Genomic DNA, 11109 nt, shown 5'->3' on the forward strand with positions numbered 1-11109 from the left:
ATTGGCTCTACGCCGCCGAGCAAGAGACCTGATGATGAGTCCACACATCTGAAATAGGCCTGTCCTTCACAGCCGATGTCCTCACACGTTTCTGACAGGCGTTATTCGCCCTCATAACAGTGATGTCTTTCACTTCCACCGCACTGCTTGCAGATGAGCATGATGAGATGTTGCTGGGTACAGGGATTGATGGATGGTCCCGTTGCAACCCCACTGTGGTCATGTCATACATTGAGTTATACTGGGTGAGTATAGCTTGCCCAGTTCGCCCCCTCAGTCCTTGTTTTGGTTTGCTGTTAACAATACAAGTCTCAATCCTAGCGACTGCCGTGCAGTATCCGTTTATCATAGTTCTATGAGGCCAGTCTATGACGTTGATCATCTGTGATGTCTGACCAAATATGGGCATATCTAATGTACCTGTACCTGTCAGAGCACTTGGTCAGTCTGCAGCTGTGTGGAACTCTGCATTTGGGACAGCTAACCCCTTCAGTGGGCATATTGCCTCAAGCTACATTTGACGGCAACAGTGACTACAACAATTCTGCATGCCGGTTCTGGCCTAGCTACCACTGATCGGACCAACTTCACCCCAACATTGCACTCCCTTTCGTCCTCAGAAATATACACTAAAAGTACACTGCACGTGGACACACGCAGATTCATCTATGATGTTTTTTTTCATTTTTTTTTCATCTTCTCTTGGGGTTAAAATATTTATTAAAAACATGACAAAGCAAAGCACAATATGTGACAAAGCCACATATTGGGGGACACAGCAGCCGGATGGTCCTCTGTTATGCCATCCGCCAAGATTAGCGTATGGGATAGAAAGGCTCCACAATCTCTGCAAAGGTCTTCTTATCCTTCTCTGCAAAGTCATCGGGGTGAAGTCTTATATATTCATTCATGTCCCTGTCAAGTCTGGCATAGGTGTAATTTTCATATTTCGTAACATAGTAGCCAATAAACCAACCAATGGTTGCTAGTAGGACTTGACGATGTGCACCTGATTTGAGTGGTGGTCTATTGTTAATGGCGTTCTGGAGCATGGCCGTGGCCCAGCCGGTCAGACCCAGCCACACGGACGTCCTGTTTATGATGCCCGGCGGAGGCAGAGACTTCCCCTCGTCTGGGATCAGCCCCATGATGACTCCAACTACAATGTATTTACTCTTGATTGTCGTCTGGTTTCATCGTGCCTCTATTTAGCCCTATGATGATGATGACGGTACTATGAGGTCAGAACCTGTACTTTGAGGCCTATATGATGACATCAGTCACTGACGACATCACTACTTGGGTACCCACAGTTGCCTGCATGGGCTATTATTGTGCAATGCGCATGCAGGTGAAATTGGCACAGAGTAACTTGGAGAGGCCACTCTGATGATAGTCCACAATGAGTTGTAAAGCAACGCGTTGTGAGGCGTAATCGCGATGAAGCACAAGGAAATAGATATAATAGTCAAATACTGTACACAGGTTCTCTATTCCCGCTGAGGCTTCACTAGAACTATTCAGCAATTATTTATCTATAGGTACCCCGATCCATGCCTGTTCAAATGGAGTACCTATTATAGGTATACCCCATTTGATCAGCCTGGTTCTGTACAACTTGAGCACATTGTGAATTAACCACTTATATGCCCTAGAAATATAGTGAAAATAGCAGATCTGCAAGCTCACCACAAGTTGCGAGGTGATGTGTTGTGAGCTTGTAGATCTAATATTTTCACTATTATTGAGTTGATTTTGTTTTCTGAATTGTTTTTTAATTTCTTAAACTCTTAAACTCAAGTACAATTTTGACTGAGCAACTTTACAGTAATGGTTGAGTAACATTGGACGAGGAGTATTTTTTTTTCCTTTTGTTTACCAAAACAAGAATACATGTTATTAATTTAAAATTGTTAAAGAACACCTGATGCCGAGATGAAAAAGATGGATCATACACTGACGGAACTCAACATTTCCAAGTCTTCATCACATTTAAAAACAAAAAAATCACACCTGTGTGAAGTGAGGGGTGCTCTTATCATAGTACATCATTATGATGTAACATGTCTATTTGCTCAGACACGTCACACATATGACGTTAATTCTCCTTTCATTGTCAATGGGAATATAATGTTTGTGGAATCTACACTAATAGCTGAATATAGGAGGGTTAAAATGATGTTACATTACAGATAATATACCTTTGAGTCCAATTGGTTACATTTGTACATCTCTTCAATTAACATCACTGAAAGTAGAGAATAGTGTAGCTATAACTTACCTGTGCGGTGCTTGATCCAGTATAAAGAGAAGTGGCAGGTATAGGTGCTCATACAAAACAGCAGTGAGAGAAATAGTCCCTGTCCTATTATCTCCCTGTCCAGTGTGGACACACTGATAAAGAGTCATTCAGAGCTGCATGACGGTTTATCCATGTAGCTACTGTTCTTACTATGACCACCACCATTATAGCCTACCAATGACTAATCCAGGGGTTTGTTACCAAACCTATTCTAAATAAAAGGGATGCATTCAATATCGTTGCTGTCGGGTAGAAACATCTTGATTTGTTTAGTTTTTTCCCTCCGTAACACCCTGCCTATTTCATACTACTACAGCTTCACACAAAAGTATCAAAAGTAGCAGATCCTCCGCAAGCTCGAAATGTGGCGTGATTCGCGTCTATAAAAATGGCTACTTTTGAAAAGTAACAGTTTTGGACTTCGACAAATGAGGTTTACAAGTTATAAGATGTGCATCCCAGATTCGGCACAAACAAGGGAGTAAATTATTTTCGCTCCTATGCCACCAAAATGTGGAACGCCCTACCAACAGTCATTAAGACATGTGAATCCCTTGAGTCCTTATGGACGGCTGCAATTCGAAACTGGCCCCCGTCAAATCTGAATCCCCACCCACCCCTTTTCCCCCTCACTGTATATGGTTTTTTTCTCCCCTTTTTACCTCCTTGAATTTCAATATGATGATGGTTTTTCTTTCAGTATTTCTACCTTGGTGTCATTGCGTGTTTTGTTTCTTGTGTGAGGCTAGCGGTTTATGAGTTATGGCTGGGTATCTGAACAGTTTTATGAAGTTTTTAATGAAAGTGATATGCAAATATAATATTTGTCATTCAAATTGCAGCCATTTGTCTCTCTGCTACTACACCATCAGGTTCTGACATGGAGGAAGACGCAAATCCTCTTTCATTTCAAGCAGGAGGGAAACTCTACAAGGGAATCTTGAAGAGAAGTCAAGATCGGAAAGACAGGGACCTCGGAGATGGAAAAATTCACAAAGAGAAAAATAATCTCTCACCCCAGGTAAACCCTTTTCTTCTGCAAAAGCAAGCGAGAAGGGCCACCTGGCGTATCTATCGCAAATGTTATGGTTATAACCACAGTTATCCTATAACCTACAGTTATCTAACCTTCAACATTTGCTTATAGATACGCATGTGAGACTCTCATACACTCCTCCATTATCACTAAGAGAGAGAGAGAACAACCATTCCCGGCTGAACCCGTCCTTGGACACCTTGCAAAGGTTGAAGGCCGCCAAGCAAACATCCTGCACCAAAATGCCCTTGTATAGAACCCAGGATGCTGCCACACTGCGGGTAGAGTGAGCCCTCAACCCCACAGGTGGTAGAGTACCTCTGCTGGAGTAAGCCATCTGAATGGAACATCAATATCAATCATGTTTTAATATCCCCAGGAGGAAATGCACGTCTCAAAGTGGGGACTGCCCATAAGTCTGACCTACGTGGCCGGTTAAGACTGAGGTTAGGGTTAGCGAACTACGTGGCCGGTTAAGTCTGAGGGATAGTGTTGTTAGTGGTCGGACTAACGGGAGGTCGGAACAATGACATGTTACCACAAAGTAGTGTTATTGGGCAGAAACCTTGTAGCTCCATATTTAATGTTTTCGGGTTTTTTTCATAACCTAACTATTGCCTATTTTAGACTTGTTGCATTCCAGTCTTGCAAAATGTACTGAAACTAGCTGATCTATAAACTCACAATGTTCATGTGAGCTTGTAGATTTGCTATTTTAGAAAATCTTTTCAAATATGACCTGCACAAAATGATGCAAAGTGTGACTAAATTACATTGAATCCATTGGAACATGGGCAATGTTTTGAATTTCCTCAAAAGTTATAGTTTTCCACATGCAGTACAAGGTTTCCACTGACCTGACCTGTGTTGGAACACTGGTAAGCTGTGGATCTCCTCACCACCAGATAAAGCAGAAGCTTGCCTGAAGGACGGTGAGAGGATCCTGATGGGCTGCACGCATGGAGATCAAGACCACCAATTGTGTGACATGCCTGAGAGAAATGAAAAAGGCTTCAAAGGATATCAGTCACGAGCTGTCCGAGTAAGCATGCCCACGTTGTCCAATAATACTGCGTAAAATCCTCAGTGTTACAGGCCCATTTGGTTATATTTATACATTCATAAATTACCACTGACAATTTCACTGTTAGTCCAGCAACTGGGAGAAGCCATAACATAGAATCGAATACCAGTTGAAAATGATTAAAATGTGACTATAGGCCCTCAGCTTGCACATTTCTGATCACAATGTATTGTGCATCTTTTTATTCAGAGGCTTTTCAGGGCTGCTGGAGTTGTCGGGGTTGGTCACCCGTCATGCCATCCACAGCCAGCAAGCCTTGGAGGAAGAACACCTGGGCCCAGACAGGATCCAGGAGCTGCACGGCTCCAAGTGAAGGACCCATGTCACCCACTGTTGTATAGAGACCTGCGGATGAGTTTTCTTTTTTTTTTGTCACCTGAAACCGTGTGTAGGTCTCTATTTGTGTATTAAACTTAACTTTTATTGTAATTTTGTAATAAAAACGGATGTCCAGTAAAATTCCTGTTGTGGGTTCATGTCCTAGCAGTCTCTTGTACCCACTTTCCAGCATGGTGGTTGTCTGGTAGAAGTTTTAGATGGATGAGCATCTGAATTAACTTCATGATTAGCCCAATAGCTGATGCACATCGAACAGATGTATTTCTAATGGAAAATTTCAACTGCAGTAGCTGGAGAGATCCTAAATGCTGCCAGTGTTGCTAAAAAAATCTCCAGTGTTGATGGTTGACAAATTTGCTGCAGATGGTTTTGGGATGATGCTTGAAGTCAACACGGAGTCTAGGTCTATGACTGACAACTTTTTGTTTTATTGAAAACGTTGCACAGTATAAGTGTTAAGGATCTGTGTGTAGATAATGGAACCAGTTGTTACAGCCTACATGTTTGTACAAAAGAGTTTGTGGCCTAATGCATATAAAACTGGGGGTCCTTCAAAATTAAATGAACGTTTGAGACTTCTTCAGATTCAGAATGCAGTGCAACACTAATAATCAAACCAATGCACTTCCAGTTTGTCCAGTTATTTATGGTACAAATTAACTGGCACTTGATTTTTCTGTTAAAATAAAAATGGGCTATAGGCTATTATATACGGTATCCGTCTGGAGACCAACCGTTCATGACGTACATTGAATTGTATTTCATGCAATTTTTTATACATTATTCATGGGACAACTTTTCAGTAACGCACCCGTGGCGCCACCCTATGGGCGCCACTGAATGCAGTCAAAAAAGACTGACAGTGTGGCAGCTGAAAAAGAAAATTGCAGAAAGGCTTCCAGGGCAGCATTGACAGTGAGTCTCTGCGGCTGATCTTCGCAAACAAACTGGATGGGGAATTCAACACTTCTGTCATCTTATGGAATCCAGCACCAGTCAATCATCCAGTTATCAGTTAGTGATCAGAGTCCCTGGAGGACTGAAACGGTGACAGACGAGATAGATGGAGAGAAGAGAAACACATGCTGCCGATCCCCTCCCTGCTGAACTTTGTGTTCTGTTTATGCCGACCCCATTCCTGTATTGTTAACACGAGACAATAAATAGCCTAGTTAGGCGATATTGTTCATTATTGTGAATGTGATTTAGGTCATTGGCAAAACTTTGTTGGAACCACTTAAAGTAAAATAAACATCTCTGATGGATAATTTGTAATTATTAAGATTTGTTGTTTGTACAGGTAGGATGGAGTTTACCTGTGCCCTGCAATAATTATGAATCGTTACATATGCCATATGCCCTATGACTTATTTTTCATATCACGCTGTTCCACTGAGTTCCATCTCACTTCTGCCCCAGCCAACGTTTCGATAGGAATTGTTTTGTTTCCCGTTTATCTGCTCCTCTGTGGAAAACATTATTATTATTTGACCTTGGTGAGGTGCCCGAGGCAGACATTCCGTCTCCCTCGCAGCACTTATTTAGTCTTAAAACGTTATATTAGTCGCCACGGCCATCAGCCAGGTCTCTCAGTAAACCTCCCCGCCATAAGGTGTCGCCCTTAATCACTTTTTGTTAACCTCTGAACTCAAATGTATTACTTCCCCATGTCAAAGATGGTTTGATTATATATGCTATATAACCATTCCACACGCACTTAACCACCATTTTCTCCTCAGGCACGCACCCGGCTAACTCTCTCTCATGTAATCCATTCTCACACAGGTCCTCCAGTGAGGCCTCAGTCGCATCCGACCACCGAGAAACCATGGGCCCCAAAGCCAAAACCCTCAGGGCCCCCGCCCCGCCCCTGTTGCCCCCCCTCCCCCTCCTCCTCGTCCGTCCACCCATCCCCCCCTCCTCTCTCTCGTCCTCCCCCCGCGGCACCAGCCCGCGCCCCGCCCCGCTTGACTCCCCAGCCTTGTCCTGGTCCCCTTCCTGTCAATCCGCCCCCAGCCCTCCTCCCATCCGGCCCCCCGTACCCCGACCCCGGGCCCCACGCCGAGACACGCTCGGCCCCCCAGCCCGACAAACCCCCCACAACCCGACAGCCCAACAGACCCCCTGACAGCCCAATAACCCCCACTCAGCCCAACAACACCCCACTCAGCCCAACACCTTACCTGTCACGATGTTCCCCATGTCAATTCCACCAATAAACACAGCATTTACCTGTCATTTCTCAATAAACTGTTCCAACGTGATTCTTGTTTGATGGTGTGATCTCTACTAGTGAGGGGCGCTCTTATCATCGTACATCATCATGACGTAAAATAGACACTGGCTATTTGCTTGACGTAAAATTCTCCATTCATTGTCAATGGCAATATAATGTTTGTGTAGGACAAAAATAGACACTATACCTATTTGCTCAGACACTGTATGACGTAGAATTCTCTATTCATTGTCAATGGGAATTTAATGTTTGTGTAGGACAAAGTTTGTGAACATACACTAAAAGCTGGATATAGGAAGCCCCTCAAAAACATTACTAACATAAGGGTTCCCAAACCTTTCAGGCGGTCACTCCCAAAATAATCCTATTTGAACTGGGGACCCCTCCCTCCACCCTCACAAGCAGTTGGAATTGTAGGAGTTAAAGTGTTGTGAAATGAAAAATGAACAAGGACAAGCACTGACAGATACAGAGGTCTCCATATATGGGCATAAAAGGGACAAGGAGTGACAGATATAGAGATATCCATTTATGGGCAAAATAGGGACAAGGACTGATAGAGAGAGATCTCCATATATGGGCATAAAAGGGACAAGATGTGACAGATACAGAGATCTCCATATATGGGCATATCATAGGGCTGATGACATCAGGGATCTCCATATATGGGCAAAAAGGGGACACAGGTAGACATAGGCCTACATACAGAGATTGCCATATATGGGCACAAAAGAGACACAGACAGTTACTTGTTGTTTTTCATTCATCCAAAACATGATGATGATGATGATGATGATGATCAACACAGATTTGCGCAGTGTGTCCCGGGTGCCGCTGATATGCCACCAATCCATTCGGATCAGGGGTCATCACCATGTTGGCTTGTGGTGGATATTTCTGTCAAAATCCAATTTTTGCCACAGACATACAAAATGAGTAGACAATAATATTACCAGAAACACAAATAGCCAGCCCCAGTCTGAATCACCATAAATGGTCTGTAACAAATGGAACCAAATGGACCTGTAAGGGTCCATTTGGTCCGTGCCACGGACACATTTGTCCGTGTACGGACATATTGATGACCCCTGATTCGGATGTAGGAAACTCTAGATGTGAGGGTCCCAACCCTCTAGTCTAGAAATACCCAGCAGGATGATGTCAGTCAGCTATGATGTCATTGGATGAGGTCAGTGATGTCAGTATTGTCAGTATTGTGACATGAGGCGTGTCCATATTAGGGCATCATCCAGGCACTGACATGTTGCCATGGAAACTCATATCTCCATAATGGGCACAGCTGTGACATCACAGTATGTCACCAGTTATCTGTAGGTTATATAAGACATAACGCAGACATATAAGAGAATAAAGAGGAAGAGCTCTGAACGTGTGCATTTCAGATCTGATTGTTTTTTGTTATACTTTTGTCTTTGTTTCCCATCTCTTTCCTGTGTGGTATTTACACTAATATGGCAAGCTTAAACTCCAACCCAGTGCATAAACTTTATATGTCTGTGATTGAGGATGTCATCAATAATGTTCGTGAACTGGATGAGGGACCGGAGGAGCACGTGTTGAAAGAGTTGAAAACGCTGTGGGAGAACAAGCTAATACAATCCAAAGCTGTGGAGGGCTTCCACACTGAAACACCTGGGTGGGAGACCAAGCAGCCCAGGGCTATGGATGGCTTTACTGAAAGATTGCCCTCGTGGGACAACAAACATTTAATGCAGCCCAAGGGGGGCTTCTTCAATACTGAAATGCAGGCAGCCCTTCATGCCACTCGGCATCAGCAGATGCGCCGGTTCCAGCATTTTGCACAGCCAGCAACAGCAGCACAGACCCAGCAGCAAGGTCTGCTGCCACCTCCGCAGCAACAAGCTCCCCAGTGGTACACCCACAGCTACCCACAGGTGCCTCCACACCCACAGCTCATCAACAATCAAGGCCAGTTTGTGCAGATGATGCGTGGGCCCAAAGGGGATTTCTATGTCCAGCACCAGCAGCAGCCGTTCCTGCTTCACCAGCAGCAGCCGATGCTGCTTCAGAAGCCAATGCAGCCCGGTGGCATGCAGGCCCATGTCGTACAGCAGCAGCTCCTTTCTCCGCTGCAAGGTGGCCTTCCTCAGCAACCAGGAGTTATGGTTCAACATCCACCGTACGTCTTTGTCCCTAGAAAACAGGTGATGATGCAGGCAACAACCATGACACCTCAGACTGGTTCGACAGCAGCTTCTTGGGCCCAGCAGGTCTCTGGTCAGACAGCAGCTGCTTGGGCACACGGTGCAGCAGCTGCACCACAGGCCTCTGGTCAGACAGCAGCTGCTTGGGCCCACGGTGCAGCAGCTGCACCACAGGTCTCTGGTCAGACAGCAGCTGCTTGGGCCCACGGTGCAGCAGCTGCACCACAGGTCTCTGGTCAGACAGCAGCTGCACCACAGGTCTCTGGTCAGACAGCAGCTGCTTGGGCCCACGGTGCAGCAGCTGCACCACAGGCCTCTGGTCAGACAGCAGCTGCTTGGGCCCACGGTGCAGCAGCTGCATCACAGGTCTCTGGTCAGACATCAGCTGCACCACAGGCCTCTGGTACTACACCTTGGTTCCAGGTTCGACAGGCCCACGTCGCACCTGCATCACAGGCCTCTGGTCTGTCAACAGCTGAATGGGCCAAGGGTGCAGCTTCACCACAGGCCCCAAGACAGCCACAAGCCCAGCAGCCCCCCGTGCTGTTACAGGTGGATGGAACAGGTGACACGTCCTCCTCAGGAGAGGACGAGGATGAGGAGGAGGATGTTAAATGTGAAGTAGAGAAGGAAAACGAGGACGGACAAATAGAGGAGGAGCCACTGAACAGTGGGGATGACGAGAGTGGCGGTGAGGACAAGGGGGATGAGTTTGACGCAGATTATGTGGTGGTCTGTCAGTATGAAAAAAAGGTCCAGAGGATCAAGAACAGATGGAAGTTCCAACTGAAGGATGGAATCATGAACCTGAACGGGAGAGACTATATCTTCTCCAAGGCCATTGGGGAGGCCGAATGGTGAAACACAAGCTGTGTTGAGGATAAATTACCCCAGGAAAACAAATAATTGATGATGTGGGCGTCTCCATGTGGCAATGCCCAAATATGGAGTTGACTGATGTCATAGTACAGATTACAACAGACTAGCAATCTGTTGTAGTCGGAAGTAAAAAGGTTCTGCGCAAACTGTCGACCTGAGATAGAGGAGGCCTCCCTGAGCGTGAGCGTATGTCACAAGTGTTGACATAAAGAGCCGTATCCTGTCCAGCGTCCACTTTTTGCTGAAAATGGCACTTTTCTGACTTCTGTTCGCACTGGACGGCCCGCCACGCTTTATTTTACACCTCTCTGGCATAGCTGAGAGTGTGGTGTGGTAGAGGAGGTCTCCCCGATTGCGTGCTTGTCACAAGTGCTGACACGAAGAGCCATCTCCTGTTCAGCATCCACTATTGTCTGAACTGCACTTTTCTGACCTCTGGTTGCACTGAACGGCTTTGGCTTCCAATCTTTTTTTGAGGGGCGCTATGCACGGCTGTGCCCAACTGTGTTGACACGAAAAGCCATCTCCTGTCCAACGTCCAATTTGTAAAGGCTATGTATGCACTCCAGCGAACAGCATTTATCAATTTATGTAGTTAAATTGTTGTAATTTACTGCCCTAAACAAACATTAAAGTCCATAGACTTGGCTGGCAAAAAAAGCCATCATAACTACCTAAACATACATTAAAGGTCCATAGACTTGGCTGGCAAAATATTACATCATAACTACCCTAAAAACATTAAAGCACAAAGACTTGTCTAATGTCTAGCGACCGGTTATTTTTAATTAGGCTCTAAACAAACATTAAAAGTAGCCATAGACTTGGCTGCCACATCACGTCATTTCTGAAAGCCAGGCGTTGGGAGGTGATAGCAGCGTGCCCCGGCCGAAAAACAAATCACTCCAATTGTGAAGTGAGCAGTGCCTTTGATGAGTTAATTTCATTGAGGAATTTTGACTTAATGATTACATAATTGAGACTGAAATAAACACGGTAACCACAGTAACCATGCTGCTACTGACTAATAGTCATATAGACACACAA

The 11109-nt window shown here is 45.1% G+C and overlaps 1 protein-coding gene across 1 annotated transcript; it reads left to right on the forward strand.

The window, feature by feature from the left end:
• Positions 1-8508: 8508 nt before the first annotated feature.
• Positions 8509-10044, forward strand: LOC306919787 (transcription initiation factor IIA subunit 1-like; the record flags this gene model as incomplete). The annotated part of the gene is made up of 3 exons (XM_079496337.1): positions 8509-9158; positions 9250-9556; positions 9607-10044. 3 exons carry the CDS (start codon positions 8509-8511, stop codon positions 10042-10044), a joined length of 1395 nt encoding a protein of 464 aa, XP_079352463.1.
• Positions 10045-11109: the final 1065 nt, after the last annotated feature.

This window comes from Electrona antarctica (genome assembly GCF_951216825.1).
Source record: "Electrona antarctica genome assembly, chromosome: 3".
Classification (NCBI taxonomy): Eukaryota; Metazoa; Chordata; class Actinopteri; order Myctophiformes; family Myctophidae; genus Electrona; species Electrona antarctica.